Raw genomic sequence first — 20,964 nt, 5'->3', positions numbered from 1 at the left:
TACCGGTTCTGTGGGCATGGCTTAGTAGGCATGGTGTGACTTGGGGTGGCGTGGCAGGGGAAGGATACTGCAAAGTCTCTGTTCCGACCCCACTCCAGGGAAAGGATACTGTAAATCTCCATTCCCACCGCACTTCAGGGGAAGGATACTGTAAATCCCCATTCCCTCCCCACTCCAGGAGAAGGATAGTGTAAATCCCCATTCCCTCCACACTGCAGGGGAAGGATACTGTAAATTTCCATTCCCTCCACACTGCAGGGGAAGGATACTGTAAATCCCCATTCCCTCCACACTGCAGGGGAAGGATACTGTAAATCCCCATTCCCTCCACACTGCAGGGGAAGGATACTGTAAATCCCCATTCCCGCCACACTGCAGGGGAAGGATAGTGTAAATCCCCATTCCCTCCACACTGCAGGGGAAGGATACTGTAAATTTCCATTCCCTCCACACTGCAGGGGAAGGATACTGTAAATCCCCATTCCCTCCACACTGCAGGGGAAGGATACTGTAAATCCCCATTCCCTCCACACTGCAGGGGAAGGATACTGTAAATCCCCATTCCCGCCACACTGCAGGGGAAGGATAGTGTAAATCCCCATTCCCTCCACACTGCAGGGGAAGGATACTGTAAATTTCCATTCCCTCCACACTGCAGGGGAAGGATACTGTAAATCCCCATTCCCTCCACACTGCAGGGGAAGGATACTGTAAATCCCCATTCCCTCCGCACTGCAGGGGAAGGATACTGTAAATCCCCATTCCCTCCCCACTCCAGGGGAAGGATACTGTAAATCCCCATTCCCTCCAAACTGCAGGGGAAGGATACTGTAAATCCCCATTCCCTCCACACTGCAGGGGAAGGATACTGTAAATCCCCATTCCCTCCTCACTCCAGGGGAAGGATACTGCAAAATCTCCATTCCCACCACATTCTGGGGCCAACCAGAGGTTGCATTTTCTGGTTCTGCGAACTACTCAAAACCTCCGCTACCGGTTCTTCTTCTGCAGGGCCTGGCTGAAATGTCAGGATTTTTCAGCTATCAAAAATAAGACACTCAGGGCGTGCAACTGATTCCGATGGATCCTAAGAACCCGGTGTTAAAATATTCATGGCTGGGGGAGACATGGGAACAAAGACAGCCAATGAATAGGCATAGCAACTAAGTCAGCCAATGGGAGCTTAAACAGATCCGAGTCTGTGCGGAGAATTGAAACAAAAACTTAAGCAGTCTGCTGCTCTGAGAAGTGAACTAGCAGTCTGTCTGGGCTTGTCTGCGGATATGAAACTAACTGCTTGTGTTTGCCTTTAGCTCTCCTGGCTTGTGTTTACTTGGAAGAACCACCTGTTGGTATTGTACATTTATTCATTTATTGTATATAAAAAAGTTGATGAATCCAGCTGAATCAGTTATCTATGTGGGCTTTCCGGATTTGAATTTATGCAACAAACTCTGATACCCGGTCACAAAAATGGCAGAACCACCAGCCCTGTCACCTCTCTTACCCCACCTATCTCACAAGATTGTGGATGAATATAATGAATGGAGATTCACCTTGAACCTTTGGAGAAAAGATGGTAATTGTAACAAGTAACATAAGAATAGATAAAATATACTCCTGGAAGTGGAGCCATGCAAGGGACATTAAAAAAAAAACCACAAAGGAAACTTTAATTGTGGTTTCCCTCTCCCCCACTCATACCTTGTGGAAGAAAACAATGCCAAGCCACTGCAATTTAGCTGATAGTAAAAGAAGGAGGATACCTCCTCTGACAAGAATCCAGCTTAAGGCAGACTTAACTTTCTGACCTGACAGCAAAGTTAATCAGTTTGTCCGGATGAGGAAGGCCATTTCCACAGGATTAGGAGATAAGCGCACAGCTGAGTCTCCCAACATTTGAATAACAGAGCTGGAAGGGACCTTGGAGGTCCTCTAGTCCAACCCCCTACTCAAGCAGGAGACCATTCCAGACAAGTGACTGTCTAGTCTCTTCTTAAAAGCTTCCAGTGATGTAGCACCCACAATTTCTAAAGCCAAGCCATTCCACATTAGGAAATGTCTTCTTACTTCTAAGTTGCTTCTCTCCTTGATTAGTTTCCATCTATTGTTTTTTGTCTTACCTTCTGGTGCTTTGGAAAATAGGTTGACCTACTCATTTTTTTGTAGTAGCTCCTTAAATATTGGAACACTGCTATCACGCCATCCCTAGTCCTTCTTTTCACTAGACATACCCAATTCCTGCAACAGTTCTTCATATGTTTTGTCCTCTAGCCCCCTAATCATCTTTGTTGCTCTTCTCTACGCTCAATACATTTCAATCAGTTTCAATATCTTTTTTAGAATATGGTGAGCAAAACTAGACGCAGTATTTTTCCTCCTTCCCTTTTTTAAATGTCTTTTTCCTTAAGGAAAAAAACCCTTTAATTTTACATGTATATCAGTTGCACACTGTACATACTTAAATGATTATTGTATATAATCACAGGTAATTCTATTTTGGGGTATATTTTGGCCTCTAACTTAGCTTGCCTACAAATATCGATGGTAGGTTATGAGGATTTTGTGAGTTACCACCAACAAATTTTACTGTATGTAGCTGAGTGGATCTCTTGATGGTCATTTGTTTATCTTGAATTAGAATTGAACTCCAGATGCTATGAAACCTAAACTGAAAACTGAACCCCAGATTTAGTGGTTTGAATCTCTACTTTAAAGTTTTCCTTTTGCTTATTCTCATAGTCAGTTTGCAACTAAATTATCTGATAAATCGTGACCATCAAATAATGTTGAACTTCTCCGTGACCCGTCAAAACCGCGCTTGACTAAGCCGCGCCCGATTAAACCGTGTCGCTGACATCATCAACAGGGCGACAACAGCCAGCGCGGAGAAAGAAGGGTGCTTTAAATAGCGCTTTGAAAGCAAGCCGATTCAACTTAAGGTAAGGGTTAGCTTTAGGGTTAGCTTTAGGGTTAGGTTTAGGGTTAGGGTTAGGTTTAGGGTTAGGTTAAGGGTTAGGATTAGGTTTAGGGTTAGGTTAAGGGTTAGGTTTAGGGTTAGGTTTAGGGTTAGGTTAAGGGTTAGGTTTAGGGTTAGGTTAAGGGTTAGGGTTAGGTTTAGGGTTAGGTTAAGGGTTAGGATTAGGTTTAGCAATAGCAATAGCAGTAGACTTATATACCGCTTCATAGGCCTTTCAGGCCTCTCTAAGCGGTTTACAGAGAGTCAGCATATTGCCCCCAACAATCTGGGTCCTCATTTTACCCACCTCGGAAGGATGGAAGGCTGAGTCAACCCTGAGCCGGTGAGATTTGAACCGCTGACCTGCTGATCTAGCAGTAGCCTGCAGTGCTGCATTTAACCACTGCGCCACCTTGGTTTAGAGTTAGGTTAAGGGTTAGGTTTAGGATTAGGTTTAGGGTTAGGTTAAGGGTTAGGTTTAGGGTTAGGGTTAGGTTTAGGGGGGTTAGGTTTAGGGGTTAATTTTAGGTTTAGGGTTTACAGCGTGCTTCTGTCTCCGCGCTGTTGTCGCCCTGTTGATGACGTCAGCTATGCGGTTTAGTCGAACGCGGTTTAGTCGAGCGCGGTTTTGTGGTGGAACCGAACTTATCCATACCATCCATATCCGTCTCAATACCTTTTTTATAACATGGTGGTCAAAACTAGATGCAGTATTCCAAGTGTGAATTTGAAACAAGTATAGGAGAACATCTGATGTTGGTGGCATTTTTCAGCCTGTTCTGGATCAGATTTCTGGTGGAAAGTTATGGATGGGATGGGAAGGGGAAGGAGTAGCCATCAGAAGATATTCTGCTCTCATTCTTAAGGCTGACCAAAAATCCAGAATCAGCAACCAAGTTGCACCACACGCACTTTTGGCCACTTGCTGTCAAATTCTGGCAGCCATCTAGGAACCCTGGGAAAAATACAAATGGCCTGAGACTTTCCCACTTCTTCTGCCCATGCACCCAAAGGGGAAAAGTAAAACTCGGCATACCATTCACAGGATTGGGGCCAACACTTCCAGAGCTATTCTGCTTGGCGTTCTCATGCAGCAGTTGGAACCAGTCCCGCAGTCGATCGCCCAGATCTGCCAGGTCTTGCCCAGTACAGGTTTCTGCAAATCAGTTGGTAAGCATCTCAGGTGAGCATCCCAGAGGGGAAGACAGTAAGTAAGCAGGTTGGTCTGCAACTCCTTCTTAAGGTTTTCGCACACAATTATTCAAAGGATACCCAAACTCTGTTTTATCCATGGCGATAGTAAGAGCATGATACAGTATTTCTCCCCCACCCATATTTTTTTATTTTTTATTCTCTTACATACCATTGAAGGTATACATTCACATAATTGTTCTTCTTCTTTACGTTTGTCGTTCTTATACATTTGTTATTCCATTTAATAGGTTATACCTATTTACCATCCCTTCTTCCTGTTGTAAAACCATCTCATTTCCCCTTTCTTTTCTCCCCCTCCCTTCTCTACTTTCTTCCCTCCTCCTCTCCTTCCCCTTCCTTCTTCCCTTACCTCTCCCCCACTCCTACTCTTCCTCTTCTCCTTCCTACCCTCTCTCCTTCTCTTTCTCTCCCTTCCACCCTCCTCTCCTTACCTCTTTCTTCCTTCCCTCTCATTCCATTTAATAGGTTATACCTATTTACCATCCCTTCTTCCTGTTGTAAAACCATTTCATTTCCCCTTTCTTTTCTCCCCCTCCCTTCTCTACTTTCTTCCCTCCTCCTCTCCTTCCCCTTCCTTCTTCCCTTACCTCTCCCCCACTCCTACTCTTCCTCTTCTCCTTCCTACCCTCTCTCCTTCTCTTTCTCTCCCTTCCACCCTCCTCTCCTTACCTCTTTCTTCCTTCCCTCTCATTCCATTTAATAGGTTATACCTATTTACCATCCCTTCTTCCTATTGTAAAACCATCTCATTTCCCCTCTTTTCTCCCCCTCCCTTCTCTACTTCCTTCCCTCCTCCTCTCCTTCCCCTTCCTTCTTCCCTTACCTCTCCCCCACTCCTACTCTTCCTCTTCTCCTTCCTACCCTCTTTCCTTCTCTTTCTCTACCTTCCACCCTCCTCTCTTTACCTCTTTCTTCCTTCCCTCCTCTTCCTCTCATTCTCTCCTCCTCTCTCCCTTTCTTTTTCTGTTATTCTATGTGCCTGTTTCAAATCTAAGTTTATGTTTCCTTGGGATGGTATTTCCACAAACCCAAATATAATTTAGCATCATTTCTTATTCCCTTCCCTTCGCTAATCTTTCCTAGCTATGTTTTTTTTCTCCTTTATATCTCGCTCTTGAATATATACTTGTGTATTTAGTATTTTCTTTTCTGTTTCCCCCCTCTTCCCCCTTTCTCATTTAATAGTGCATCGTCTGGGTATTGTATGATACAGTATTTCTTGTCTATACAATAAATTCTCAGTGTTAGGATAGGAGGACAAGAATACAGAGGAAAAATTCTCTAGGGCTGCAATGAAATTGATCTAAGAGTCACAACAAGTGACTCATCTTATTTAATCTGGTGACAGAAAATTGCAATAAAATGTCAGCTTTTCAGATCTCCTGAGGAGAAGGGGTGTCCATGAAAGCTGAATGTCTCTTAAAACTTAATCTGCACAATTTTTTGTCATCTGTGTCATTTACTAACGATGCAAATTGATGCAAAAGAGGTAAATTACATCAGTGCTCCGGACTGTTCCAAAAACACTGCACCGTGTTCACTATTTGATTGTACTGGGAATCCACAGCTAACATTATGTCTGTTGTGTCTGAAGTCTGCCAGGAAAAGCTCTCTAAAATCAAGATTTTATTATTACGCTAAGCGCTCACTTTTTATCTCATATATACTGTATATATTTGTGTATAAGCCCATCTGCAGATAAGATGATCCTTGACAATTTAACCCCAATCTCATGAAAAATGCACTACCCATCAATGAGTTTCCCCACATTTTTAATTGCATTTTGGTTGAAAATGTCAGGTTTTGCTTATTTGAAGATGGACATATACATGTATATATTGGATATACAGGTAATTTTAAAAACAGCGAGGAACCCACCATCCAGTCAGAGCCGAAGATGCTTCTTGAATGAGAAGCAAAACATCTTCAAAGAAAAAAACAAGAAAGTCCAGTTGCCTCTTGAAAAAAGCACCTCTGGGACAACCATGACCTGGATGGCTGAGAATCTCCATAGATATTTTAGAAAGTATTAGTACTATTTGTATTCAGTTGCAGGAATTTTTTTACGCCTAGAAATGGAAAGAAGTATTAATCCCCACCACAGAGGAATGGTTTCAAAAGATAACGGAAGTGGTAGAGGTGGCAAAGCTGACTGCATTAATTAGGGACAGAAAAGTAAATAATTTTGTGGGTATTTGGAATTCGCTTGTGGACTTTCTGTGTGAAATGGAAGAAAAATGAAAAATTGACTTTGGATTTTGACAATTAAGTGGGTTGTTGTTAATAGAATGGCTAGTCGTTATTATTTGGCATAACTAAAAATACTATAACTTTATTATATACTGAAAAAAGATGGAAATCACTGCTTTTTGTTTCTTTTTTAAATGTATTTTTCCTCCTTCCTTCCTTCCCTCAATTTATGTCCTCTATTTCCTTTCCTTTCCTGTTTTGCCATTGTCTTTATTTCTATTTGTATTTTATATTGAGGGGGAAAAACCTTTAATTTTACATGTTTATCAGATGCATACTGTATGTTCTTAAAGGATTATTGTATATAATCACAGGTAAACTGAATCCTATTTTTGGTCTGTATTTTGGCCCCTAACATTCTTAGCTTGCCCACAAATATTTATGGCAAGTTGTGAGGATTTTGTGAGTTACAACCAACACATTTTATTGTATGAAGATGGGTTGGATCTCTTGATGATCATTTGTTTATCTTTTGTTGCTTGAATTAGAATTGAACGCTAGATACTATGAAACCTAAACTGAAAACTGAACCTCAGATTTAGTGGTTTGAATCTCTACTTTAAAGCTTTCCTTTGCTTATTCTCATAGTCAGCTTGCAACTAAATTATCTGATAGATCGTGGCTATGTTTGTTTGTTTGTTTGTTTGTTTAATGTATTTATTTTTGTCAACAAGTACAAGGAAACAAATATTTTGCCAGTCAAATAATGTTGAACTTATCCTCAAAATATCTGCTCTTTGTGTTACTGGAAGACTGACTTCATCTACGTTCAAGGACTGACTTCATCTATATTCAGATGGTGATGTTGACCAGGATACCAACAAATACACAGAGCAAAAAGTATCATGTGGGGACAGAAAAGGTCAGCCATGGAATACAGTTCATTGACTAATTTGACCAGTGTGCTTATTTATTCTTGGTGTCTCTAGAGAATTGTTTCTCAACCTTGGCAACTTTAAGATATGTGGAAGTCAATTCCCAGAATCCACATTCTGGCTGGAGAATTTTGGGAATTGAAATCCATGCATCTTAAAGTTGCCAAGGTTGAGAAACACTGCTCTATAGAGCCATAAGGTGGACTACAGGAGAGGATACAATTATTCAAATTTTAGTAGATGATCTCTGACCTTGCTTGAGATCCGTGGCTGAAGTTGGACTATGTTCACTTGTGCATGGGCACTGACCCTCACATTTCACCGTCAGCTGCTTGCTGGTCAGGCAGGCCTGTTGTTCCAGTTTACACTGCAAAAGAATAAGAGAAGTCACACAAGCACGAAGCAACTGACCATCAAATAAGAATAACTCCAAGCTAAGGGACCTTGCTGGTTTTCTTGTAAAGTCTGTCAGGATCACCTTAGTCTCAACTCACCTGGTCCTCTAGTGTCCAGACATGAATTCAACAGATTATAAATCTTATCTAAATTCTAGAACAAGACAAAGATTTAATGCAACAGCTAGAAATTCATGCATAAGCATTTAACAGATTACTTTTAATCATCCTAGTTGTTAAATCTTCCTACTATAAAATACATTTATTGTGGGAATCAATAGGTTGTCACAATATCAATATACTGATACACAATTGAAATATAAATTCATACGGTTGACAATTTCCCTATGCCATTAATTCAAGTCACAGTAGATCTTACAAATATTCCTACTAAAATATGTCTGCTTCTGGAATCATACTAAGAACATCAAGGGGCTTCTGTTCAACCAGACAAGCTTATTTCTCCTGCAGGAAACACCCTGCAACATCATCTCTGAACAGCAGTCATTCCGCTTCAGCTTAAAAACTTTTATGAAGAATAGTCCACCATCTTTTGATGCAGACGTCTCCATTAATGGACAGCTCATACCCTTCCTGGGATTATTGCATTGTTTCTTTGCCATTGGGATGTCTACATTGTTGGCTGTCATCAAAGCACACCAGAGGTGGTATTCAGCAGGTTCTGACCAGTTCTGGAGAACCAGTAGTGCAAACTTTGAGTAGTTCAGAGAACCAGTAAATTCCACCTCTGACTAGCCCTGCCCCCATCTATTCGCTGCTCCTGAGTCCCAGCTGATCGGAAGGAATTGTGGGGATTTTGCAGTAACCTTCACCTGGAGTGGGGAGAGAATGGAGTTTTTACAGTATCCTTCCCCTGGGGTAGGGAGGGAATGGGAATTTTGCAGTATCCTTCCCCTGGAGTGGGGAGGGAATGGAGATTTTACAGTATCCTTCCCCTGGAGTCGGGACGGAATGGAGATTTTACAGTATCCTTCCTCTGGAGTCAGGAGGGAATGGAGATTTTATAGTATCCTTCCCCTAGAGTGGGGAGGGAATAGGAATTTTGCAGTATCCACCTGGAGTGAGTTGGGAATGAAGATTTTACAATATCCTTTCCCTGGAGTTGGGAGGGAATGGAGATTTTAAGTATCCACCCCTTGTCACGCCCATGAAGCCATGCCATGTCTACCAAGCCACGCCCACAGAACCGGTAGTAAAAAGTTTGAATCCCACCACTGAAACCATACTATGCCATCTAACTATTTCTGTAACAAGTTCAAGGTTGGCATAGCCTTTGCAGTCCAACTCAGTAATATGCCAACACCCTACTTCTTCATAATCTAGAAAAAAAGTGGGATATTAAGGTCCAAACTACCTCACCGAAGGTGATCACGTTCAGATGTAGGGTAAAGGAACAATTTGGTTAAACTTGTAGAAAAATCATATTATGAAGATAAAAAGGGCTATCAGGCATTCTTTTCAAAATGTTTCTTAATTTCCAAACTGAAGACATAAACTGCAGGGAACACAATCTGGCAGCCTGTAGGTGATCAAGATTATGGATCTTCCAAAGGCACCAGGCAATTATCAGGTTTCTATCCTCAACCTGAGAATCTCAACTCTTAGCTTTTAGTTTTGGTAAAAGCATACATCTGTTCCTTCTAGTAGGGTGAAAATATGCTCACAAGCACGTGAGTGATGGCTTCCAAAATCTAAGAAGGAGCTAAGGAATGGGACCTCTAGATGTTGGACACCAGGCTTTGGTGCCCTGAAGAACTGTTTGCCTCCTGACTCACAAAAATACCAAGATTGTATGATGTGTATACTATTTGCAGATCCAAGTTCACTGAATGATGGTCACCATAATGCAGTTTTAAAGCACGGTATAGGTCAGGGGGTGTCAAACTCAAGGCCCGGGGGCCAGATTCGGCCCACAGGGTGCTTTGATCTGGCCTGCAGGGCTGCCCTGGAAACAGCAAAGGACTGGCCCATGGTGCCTCTGCCAGGGAAAACAGGGCTTGCGAGGGCTATGGGAAGCTGTCCTCAGCTCCGTTTTTGGTGGTAGAGGATTATAGGAGACTGTTGCAGACAAAAACGGAACTCGAGAGCCCATTTTCACTGGCAGAACACTCAGGCCGCCATAGGCACCCCCAACTTGAGTGAGCTGGCCATGCCCATCCTGGCCACGCCCACCCCAGCCCTCCGTGGTCAAACACAACCCTGATGCAGCCCTTAATGAAATCGAGTTTGACACCCCTGGTATAGGTGGCCCTGTTTACAATTCAGTCCAAAGACATTAAATGCCCTACTTCTTGGCATATCAAGCGATGGATACATCCAAGGCTTTACTCTCCAGCAATATGTCAGAGGAGTAACACAGTTCTCCGCCTTCAATGTTTTTGGCAATATGGTTCACTCTTCATTCAGACTTTTTTTAAATTCCAGGTGCAGATTGTGCAGGAAGGATTTAGTAGCAGGCTGTCTATTTGATCCTGTTATGGCTTTGTCATTTAAATTTCAAGCCAGGAGGAACTCAAAGCAAGGCATAATGAATCTTCTTAAAAGTTTATCTTCCCAAATGAAATGTCTTGCTGTGTCCACTATTTAGAACTAATCGCACAAAGACTTCTTAGATGCACAATTACAAACTGACGGCTCCTTTTCTGCAAGCTATAAGCCCGTCTTCCACTCACTGGTTGACCTGCGCACAAGCATTTTCATAAATGATGATGCCCAGAGGAAGGGTGTCAGACCTAGAACATGACAAGTTGATTACATTGAATGAGATGCTAGATGTGTCACGTAGGACAAAACATTCCTTCTATGGGATGTATGGGAAGAGGGCAGAGGTGGTATTCAGCCGGTTTGGACCAGTTCACCTGAACCGGTAGCAGTCAACTGCCTATGTAGTCTCGTTTTCAATACTGCGTGCATGCATGCACACCGGGGGTGTGAGCAAAGCGCATGTGCGGAGGGTAGCATGTATGTGTGGAAGATACACACATGCATGTGCCACAGGCATGTACATGTAATGCGAGTGTGCGGGCACGGGTGCTCACAGTTGCAAGCCAGGGGTAAACCTAAGTGAATCCCACTGCTGGAAGAGGGGCCTTTGCTGGTAGCAGGGATATTCTATTCTATTCTATTCTATTCTATACCATTCTTTATTTTATTCTCTTCTCTCCTCTTCTATGCTCTATTCTATTCATTATTTGTTACTTTTTTAATTTTATATTTTATTTTATTATTTTATTAATATTATTTGTTTATTTATTTCCCTACATAAATATCAATCTATTTTTTATTTAACTCAAGAGGGAGAACATGCAGGTAGTCCTCAAACTGACCAAGATTAAGACCAAAATCAAACCCAAAATTTCTGTTGATAAGTGAGACAGTTGTTAAGTGAATTTTGCCTCATTTTTGCAACTTTTCTTGCCACTGTTGTTAAGATAATCACTGAAATTGATAAGTTAGTAACCTGGTTGTTAAGTGAATCTGGCTTCCTCATTGACTTTCCTTAGCAGAAGGTCACAAAAGGTGATCACATGACCTTGGGAGACATGGGCAACGGTCTTAAATATGAACCAGTTGCATTACCCCAAGCATCTGGATTTTAATCTCTTGATCATGGGGATGCTGCAAAGGTTGTAATTGTGAAAAACGGACGTAAGTCCCTTTTTCCAGTGCTGTTGTAACTTTGAATGGTCACTAAACAAATTGTTATAAGTCAAGAACTACCTGTACCCTTTTTCCTCCTATGTTTCCCCACAACAACAACCCTGAGCTGAAAGATGCAGGGACTGGTGCCAAATCACCCACTTGGCTTCCATACCCAAGGCGGGACTAGAACTCACAGTCAACCAGTTTCTAGCCTAGTACCTTAATCACTAGACCAAAAAGTTTCTGACATATTGCCAAGCAGTATACAGACCTTGTCTGCCTGAAATGCATGTCTATTAAGGTGTTTTTAGTTCAGGAAAAAAGAACAAGAAAGAGAAAGTATAGAGCTAATATTAGAGATAATAATGTGAAGGAAACATGTATCTGCTCCATTTTGAAACATATACGAGCTGGTGAGCACGAAAGTATCACGATGCTTTGACTGGTTGAAAAGAATCTTCAGCCCCATAAAAATGTAATCCAATGGTTGCTTTGGCCAGTAGCTGAGCAGATTAACAGAGTTGGAAGGGACCTTGTAGGTCATCTAGTCCAACCTCCTGCCCAAGCAGGAGATCCTATACCAGTGATGGCTAACCTTTTTCTAAAGGTGCACCAAAATTGTGTGTGCACGCACCGTAGTGTGCATGCATGAGTGACTCCTCACTGCGCATGCACATGCAGGAGTAACCCCCCACCACGCATGCAGGAGCAATAGCAATAGCAATAGCAGTTAGACTTATATACCGCTTCATAGGGCTTTCAGCCCGCTCTAAGCGGTTTAGAGTCAGCATACTGCCCCCAACAACAATCCGGGTCCTCATTTTACCCACCTCGGAAGGATGGAAGGCTGAGTCAACCCTGAGCTGGTGAGATTTGAACAGCCGAACTGCAGAACTGCAGTCAGCTGAAGTAGCCTGCAGTGCTGCATTTAACCACTGCGCCACCTCAGCAACTCCCCACCGTGCTTGCGGGAGCAAATCCCGTGTGCAGCAGGAGGGGGGTTCACCCTCCCCACGCTCAAGAAGGCTTTCCTGAAGCCTGGGGACGATGATAATGGTCCAACCAAAGTTCATTCCCCAATTTCTTGTTTGCCCATTGGGCCGTTTTTTGCCCGCCCCAGGCTTCAGGAAAGCCTCCGGAGCCCAGGAAGGGTGAAAAATGCCCCAACAAGCAAACTGGAAATTCAGGAACTAACTTCTGGTTGGGCTGTTGGGCCTGTTTTTCACCCTCTCTAAGCTCCGGAGGCTTTCTTGAAGCCTGGGGAGGGCAGAAACGGCCTCCCCCAGCCCTCCGGAAGGCCGAAAATTGGCTGGCCAGTGCACGCATGGGCGCTGGAGCTGAGGGCTGTTGAGGCCTGCCATGCTGGTAAATATGGCTCCACATGTCGCCTGTGGCACATGCCATAGTTTTGCCATCACAGCCCTACACCATTTCTGACATATGGCAGTCCAGTCTCTTCTTGAAAGATTCCAGTGCTTATAATGAGTTTTGATTAGACTGGCATGGCCCAGCTTGATATGGTAGTTAAATGGACCTGGGTCTTTGTTTGAACTAGGAAGAATACACTAATTTCAGTTTTCCATCAGGGGAAAATAATTCTTCACAAGAGACTCCATATTGATAGCAGGAGTTAAAAGCTGACCTCCTATTAGCCAGAAGAAGGAAAAAAATAGCACAGCACAGCACAGCAGGCTTACCCAAATGAGCTTTGATTCTGGAAGTCCCATTATAACATAAGGCAAATTGTCCTGAGTTTAATGTAAGGCATGCAAAATACATTTTTACCATTCTAACTATACCCCTGTGTCATTATTCAACATATTTGCTTTGCCCTCCCAAAATTCTGGCAATGTTTTATTGTTATCCAACCATTTAAAAAGAATTAGCTTTACCTATGATGTATTCCAGTCAAGTAGATCTATTTTTAATTGTTGCTATCACCACCAAGGGATGATGTTTGCCATTTGATGCCAACATATGAACACAAAGTCCTTTTTTTTAACCTAATCAAGATCACTGATGATCATTTGCAATAGAAAATTGAAGACGTATAAAGGAGCCTATATCCCCTCCCCCACTTTATATATTACTAGCTCGATACCCATGCTTCACTATGAAACTATGTGATCGGGCTTGATAAATTGACACTTAAAGCAACACTAATGAGTAGTTAGGGTCGGGCTTGATAACTTAAAGCTTGAAAATTAATGTAGAATGTGTAACTTCTTAGCATCAGAGCATATTAATATACAGCAACTGGCAGTTGGAACAGAGTTCTTTTCAGGTGGGGAGGGGGAGTAGAATTTCTAACTCCTTAGCACCAGAGCGTGTTAATATAATACTGTATAATACTAATGATCTGATGGTCATTTCGACAAATCCTTTCTTAGCGAGCACCAAGAAGCCAAGAAGAACATACCTGCCAAATTTCAAGTTTGTAGGCTTTGCAATTCTAGAGATTTCATGATGATGTGTGGCTGGTATTTGGCTTTTATATATATAGATTACATATATATATATATATAACATTATTTACACTGCTTATGTCTTGATAAAAGAACCATCGTTATTATAAGCAAAAGTACAGTAGGTGTTATCTTATGTGGTTATCTTTAATATTATTGGTTGACATCAGTTGTGGTTTCTCTGCTAATATAAAAGTAATCATTTATTTAGCAATGATAAAATGACAAGTGCTTCGTATTTTTGGATGTCAAAAAGTCCTCCCCAGTTTCGTAGTTCAGAAGAAAACTTCAAATATCAATTCTTTTGAGCTTCCTTTCTCATTATTTAACAAGAGATAGAACCAAGTTTTCCACATGACCAAGAGCTTGTGAGATACAGATCAAGTTGATTTATTACATTTATATATCACTTTTCCTCCTGGGATCCCATTTTTACTCTTAAAGCAACTTTGTGAGCACGCTAGCCCATGAGAAAACATTTGATCCAATTTCAGACATGAGCAATTGTTGCAGCCACTGCCACAGGAGACGGCAGATTAAATTCAACGGGCCACTCTAAACCACTCTAAAATTGAAAGGTTGTGGTAATTTGTTATCAAGATGTCAAAGTTCTCATTTCTATGCCTTCAAAATACAGCCGAGCCTGCAGAAAGTAAACAGATTAAGCTTTTTCTTAATATACCACTAGTGCTGATAATCCACCGTTGCACGAGTATTTATTTATAGGGGGGAAATGTCTGGACCGAAGGTAATTTCTGATGTTGGATTTTCCCCCTTACCAGAGGGAGCCCCCTTGTGGAGTACTGTGCAACTGTTACCATGGGATCTCCACTGCGCTGTACAATAGAAGCCATTTTACAAAAGTACAGTAGAAGCCATTGTAAGGCACAACAGGCTGCATCATAACAGAACATACACCCCGAGGCAGCAGTGGTGGGATTCAAATAATTTAATAACCGGTTCTATGCCCTAATGATATCTTCCAACAACCAGTTCACCAAACTGCTCAGAAAGTTAACAACTGATTTTCCCGAAGTGGTGCGAACTGGCTGAATCCCACTACTGCCCAAGGGGTATTAGGGGTATCTTACCCCCACAGTATTTGTCTCCAGAGAGTAAGTCATCTGTGTACCAAGTTTGGTTGAAATTGCCCGAGGTGTTCTAGAGTTATGTTGGAACATACACACACAGAGCCATTTTTATATAGATAGTTAGATTGCTCCTAAGAATGAAGAGTTGCGAGAGGTTTGATTCTCCTTATCAAAATCAACCTAGTAGTGCATGTGTAAATAGCCTGCTGAAAGAAGCAATCTAAACATTACCTCAGGGTAACCGGCATAGTTGCAAAGGGAATGAGACAATTAATGCCTGGGCAGGCAATCTGGAGCCTCCAGGTATTTTGAGTAACAATTTCCCAAATTTACCATGTTAGTCAAACCTAGTGGGAGTTGAAATCGAAGCAGCTTAAGGGTAATGGATTTTTCCCCACTCCCTTTGCATATCTTCTCCAGCCAAATGCATCTCACAGTGGTTGCTGTGAGGGTAGAAAGGATAGGCAAAGAAATGGACAGGTGTGATAAGAATAACATAGATAAGGGTAAAGATTCCCCTCGCACATATGTGCTAGTTGTTCCTGACTCTAGGGGGTGGTGCTCATCTCAGTTTCAAAGCCGAAGAGCCAGCGCTGTCTGAAGACATCTCCGTGGTTATGAAGATGTCTCCTTCGGCGTTTAGTCATGTGGTCCTGACTAAATGTCGAAGGCGCACAGAACGCTGTTACCTTCCCACCAAAGGTGGTTCCTATTTTTCTACTTGCATTTTTACATGCTTTCAAACTGCTAGGTTGGTAGAAGCTGGGACAAGTAACGGGAGCTCACTCCATTACATGGTGCTAGGGATTCAAACCTCCGAACTGCCGACCTTCTGATCGACAAGCTCAGCGTCTTAGCCACTGAGCCACCGCACCCAAGAATAACATATGAATGAACAAATGAAATGCTTTACCCACACAAAGGTTTTACAGAATTAGTTCTAGAGTGGAATTCGAACTGATGGTCCCTTTGCAACAGGTAGTCCTTGACTTACAACAGCTCATTTAGTGACCGTTCAAAGTTACAGCCACTGAAAAAATTGACATGGCCATTTTTCACACAACCGTTGCAGCATCCTCACATGATCAACATTCAGATGCTTGCTAACTGACTCATATGTATGACGGCTGCAGTGTCTTGGATCATGTGAGACCTTCTGTCAAGCAAAGCCACTGGGGAAGTCAGATTCACTTAACGACCATGTTACTAACTTAACACATGCAGCGATTCACTTAACAGCTGTGGCAAGAAAATGGGGCAAAGCTCGACGAACAGATGTTTCCGTTAGCAACATAAATTTGGGAGCTCAGTTGTGGTCGTAACTTGAGGACTACCTGTACACGCGAACGTTCAGATCCTTTCACTGATCCCAAGAAAAACCACCCAATCAGTTATAAAGTAGGCTGATCCTCTGCAAGCCCAAAGCTGGCTCTCCCTCTGCCCTCCACCCTATCCCTGCTTATTTTCAGGGTCAAATATTGTTGTCTTCCTTACCACAGAGCTGTAAGTGTGGCCGTCGGAGCCACAGACGGAGGCAAGCTGGGTCATGTGACAAGGTTTGCACAGGTTCTCCTTGTTTCCATGGAGTTTCACGGCAGGCTGTTTGATTCTGTGCCGGTGCGCCAGGCAGAGAGAAAAGAGAAAGAGCAACGCACATTAAAGCTTGGCTAAGATCAACGTCTCTCCTTCTTGGGTGTGCAGGAAGTTAGCACCCACCCATCTCCTAGGAAAATGAGATAGTTTAGGACAGAAATGGTTAACCTTTTTAGGTTCGCCAAAACTGTTTTAGGAAATATTACAAGGACACAGTATTTCCCCTCGTGACCCAATAAAAGCGTGAACGTCAAAAGCGCGCCGACAAAACCGCAGCGCTAAAACCGCGATGTCAAAAGCGCGCCGACAACAGCGCGCCGACAGAAGCACGATTTAAGTTAAGGTAAGGTTTAGGGTTAGGTTTAGGGTTAGGTTTAGGGTTAGGTTTAGGTTTAGGGTTAGGGTTAGGGTTAGGTTTAGGGTTAGGTTTAGGGTTAGGTTTAGGGTTAGGGTTAGGTTTAGGGTTAGGTTTAGGTTTAGGTTTAGGTTTAGGTTTAGGGTTAGGTTTAGGTTTAGGTTTAGGGTTAGGTTTAGGGTTAGGTTTAGGGTTAGGTTACAGCGCGCTTCTGTCGGCGCGCTGTTGTCGGTGCGCTTCAGCGCTCATTCGTCGGCGCGGTTTTGTCACCGCGGTTTTGTCACCGCGGTTTAGTCAGGCACGCTTTTGCCGTTCGCGCATTTGTGGTGGAACCATTTCCCCTAAAAGGAAGGCAGAAACTCAGTCCCCCCATCTTTGTCAATGGGCCATTAAGGTCTGAGCCAGTCTATGCTACATAACAAAGATCTACCTCCTTCAGGCAGAGCCAAAGTAGGAATTGCTCAAAGCCTTTTCATTACATCATCGTCCAGCAAGAGTCAACCAAGCTTGGGACTCAAAAACGACCTACAAAGTTACCTCTGAATGGCCCCATGGAAGTCTGAAAACCAATCAGAATACAAGCTCAAATTCAAAAGCCCAGAGGGGGCATAAAAACCAGGCACTTTCACCACCTCCGCCCTTTTTCTTTGCCCAAGTTCTTCAAGCCATGGGATCCTGTTCATCAATAAACCTTCTTTCCAAGCAACTTCCATGAATCCAGTGTCTTTTCCCCCCACTTGGAACTGAACCCAGATGGACATTCCTTCCAACCCGGGTTTTGGGAAGGTGAAATGCCCCTAATTCACAGGCTGGAGGGGGAAGCTCCAGAAAGGGCACAGAGGATCATACTGCAATGTTAACACCCTTAAAGAGAAGTCATCAAGGTCTTTCCCCAACCCGGTGCTCTCCAGAGGTGTCATGAACACAGGTTTACAGATTCCCAACCAGCATGCAAATGGGAATGATGAAGGCTGTTAATCTTGACACCTCCAAAGCTTGACTAAAGTTGCCTCGTGGTCCTGAACAGAACTGACACATATCAAGGGAAATGTTTCATAGCAACAGTGAAAGATGACAGTTCATTTCTAAACTTTCAATCACATCAGAGGTGGGTTGCTCCCGGTTTTCCTACCAGTTTACCACACATGGGCTCACTTCGCTTGCCCATGTGTGCACAGTTCAATGTGAATTGGTCTTCACACATGCGCAAAACAATTTACAGTGAACTGCACACATGCATGCACTACAAAACACCATGCATGCACAGTTCAATGTGAATTGGTCTTTGCACATGCGCAAAACAATTTACAGTGAACTGCACACATGCATGCACTACAAAACACCATGCATGCACAGTTCAATGTGAATTGGTCTTTGCACATGCACAAAACAATTTACAGTGAACTGCACACATGCATGCACTACAAAACACCATGCATGCACAGTTCAATGTGAATTGGTCTTTGCACATGCGCAAAACATTTACAGTGAACTGCAAACATGCATGCACTACAAAACACCATGAGTGCACAGTTCAATGTAAATTGGTCTTTGGACATGTGCAGAGCAATTTACAGTGAATTGCACATGTCTGTGCACTACTAAACAACATGCTGGCAACAGCAACCGGGGAACTGGTTCGGGGGTGTGGGCAGCCTGGGTCGCTGCCGGTTCTGTGACTCAGGCCTAAATTCCACTACCAGTTCGGCTGAACCAGGCTGAACCAGGCGCAACCCACCTCTGAACCATATGATTTACCGTAATCATGGTGGAAGAGATACCATGATGTCTTTAAGGAGAAAGAAAGTGGAAGTGAACTTTGTTGAATCAGTCCGGCAGGTCATGTGAAGAAGGCAGAAGGTGTTGCAGGGATCTAGAAGATGCCATGGGACAACTCACCGCAGGACAATCCAATGCTGCATTGTTTCATTCAGTGACTTTTATTATTGGTGACCATGTTTTTGTCAAAATAATTGTAATTCTTGTATTTCTGGACTGACTTTTTGAATTTTATTATTGGCCACGGTTCCGTTGAGTTTAATTTAACTTTTATGTTTGTTGAATTGTCCTGTGTTGATTTGTCCCATGGTGCGTTTCCCACGGCAAGTTGGCCACAGTGAGCTGGCATGAGGAATTGTCCCATTCTGTGTCTCAGCCATAGGTAAAGGTATGCAGCGCACATCTTTCTTTCTCTCTGACTTTTCCCCCCTTAACTTTAAAAAGATACAAGATGAGAGGTTGGCATTCCTTTTATTTATTCAGGACAGGATGTGGCAATATCTTATTTCCTGTTCAGTAAAAGTGTGCGTGCTCCCAGATTCCACCGCATGGGAGACCAACAGCACTAGAGCCGAGGTGGCGCAGTGGTTAAATGCAGCACTGCAGGCTACTGCTAAATCAGCAGTTCAGCGGTTCAAATCTCACCGGCTCAGGGTTGACTCAGCCTTCCATCCTTCCGAGGTGGGTAAAATGAGGACCCAGATTGTTGGGGGCAATATGCTGACTCTCTGTAAACCACTTAGAGAGGGCTGAAAGCCCTATGAAGCGGTATATAAGTCTACTGCTATATATATATTGCTAGAGGGCAAACATCATTAAGACTTTTATCCAACAGAAGGAATAATTTTGAACTTCTTAGATTAGGGTTTCCCAATCTTGGTTCCTCAGATCTTAGGCATCAAAAATACAACTTCCTACCCCCACGATGGCAAATCTGTGGCACGCGTGCCCAAAGTGGCACACAAAGCCATGTTGCACTGCACGCAAGCCGTCGCCCCAACTCAGCTCCACCACACATGCATACGCACCTCCAACCAGTCATCTGATTTTTGGGTCTCTGCCGCCCATTTGTGGGGCACATATGGGAGTTGGACATGCATGTGGGAGATGCGTGCGCATGCGCGGGGGCAGGGAATTGTGCACGCATGCGTGGGGGCTGGGCGTCAAGGAGGCCCTCCCTGTGGCCCATTTTTGGTTCCAGGAGGCTGCAGGGAGGCCTACTAAGCCCAAAACAGGGTGCAGGGTGGTACGGTGCCACCCTCCCCCCATGGCTCATTTTTGCTCCCAGGAGGCTGGGAAACAGCCCCAAAATAAAACGGGAGGTGGGGTCGCACACACATGGGCAGAAGGGCGGGTGCATGTGACAGCGCTTTCAGCACATGATGACAAAAAGGTTATCTATCACTGTCCTAGCACCTCTCCTAAGTCATCCAGGGGGGATGGGACCAAAAATATCAGTCCTCTGATTTGAGCTGGGAAGGGAAAGTTTAAGAGGCTTAAAATGTGGCATTTGATATACTGTGGTAACTCTTGATCTGGCTAATACAGCTCTCTAAAGGATAATGAAATAGAAGTTCAACATTGTCTATAAACCCAGAATTTATCCATCGATCCATCCTTCCATCCATCCATCACTTTTCTACCTTACCCCATCCAATAACAGTGCAGCAAATGCTCTCTAATTTTGAACAAATAACAAAATCATCTAAAAAAACACCTTTAAACACTTCTCTCAATTTCCATTTAATATATAAGAAGTTGTTAAGTGTAAATAATTCTATATTTAAAAAGCTACACTATATCTCTGGACAAATTCAATCTAATCCTCAAATCCCACGAACAAAAGCTGATTTTTCTCCTTGCCTTGATCAATGCTTTTCAACCTTCTGGAATCCATGGGACAATATCAGGGGTGGGTTCCTGCCAGTTCTAACCTCTTCTATAGAAGAGGTTCCACAAATCTACCGTGCCGTTTAGAATCGGTTCCAGCTCCTTCCCCCGCCCGTACGCACCACACTTGCCCTGCTCACCACTCACTGATTGGCTGGCTCACCAATTGCCCTGCCCACCTCTAAGAGTACTATCTAAATCTTAAAGTCTTAAAGCTGTCAAATTTGAACACCCCTGGGGTTTTTTTTCTAAAGGGTTAGGAGTGCAAAGGTCTTGAAAGACTTGCGTGCTTCAAATGCCAGAGTTTCTTAGCCAACACTTTGGTTGCTAAGCAAGAATCGTTGTTAAGTGAGTTTCATCACATTTTACAAGTTGGCCATGCCCACCCAGTCACATGACTGCCAAGCCACTCCCACTCAGTCATATGGCCAGCA

General features: G+C 43.2%; 1 protein-coding gene across 1 annotated transcript in view; it reads right to left on the bottom strand.

The window, feature by feature from the left end:
* SPOCK2 (SPARC (osteonectin), cwcv and kazal like domains proteoglycan 2) overlaps positions 1-20,964 on the bottom strand; it is a 124,999-nt gene that overhangs the window by 16,921 nt on the left and 87,114 nt on the right. Inside the window, exons 4-6 of the mRNA XM_087702338.1 lie at positions 16,408-16,522; positions 7,552-7,666; positions 3,996-4,115 (exon numbers count right to left, since the gene is read on the bottom strand). Of these exons, the coding sequence (XP_087558464.1) occupies positions 3,996-4,115; positions 7,552-7,666; positions 16,408-16,522 (350 nt within the window). The remainder of the gene's footprint in view (positions 1-3,995; positions 4,116-7,551; positions 7,667-16,407; positions 16,523-20,964) is intronic.

The sequence above is a fragment of the Thamnophis sirtalis genome, unplaced genomic scaffold (assembly GCF_051295495.1).
Source record: "Thamnophis sirtalis isolate CommonGarterSnake01/CBP01778 unplaced genomic scaffold, rThaSir2_p1.2 scaffold_15, whole genome shotgun sequence".
Taxonomy (NCBI): domain Eukaryota; kingdom Metazoa; phylum Chordata; class Lepidosauria; order Squamata; family Natricidae; genus Thamnophis; species Thamnophis sirtalis.
Note: the sequence above shows the minus strand (reverse complement) of the source record. Positions and strands in the feature narration are given on the sequence as shown.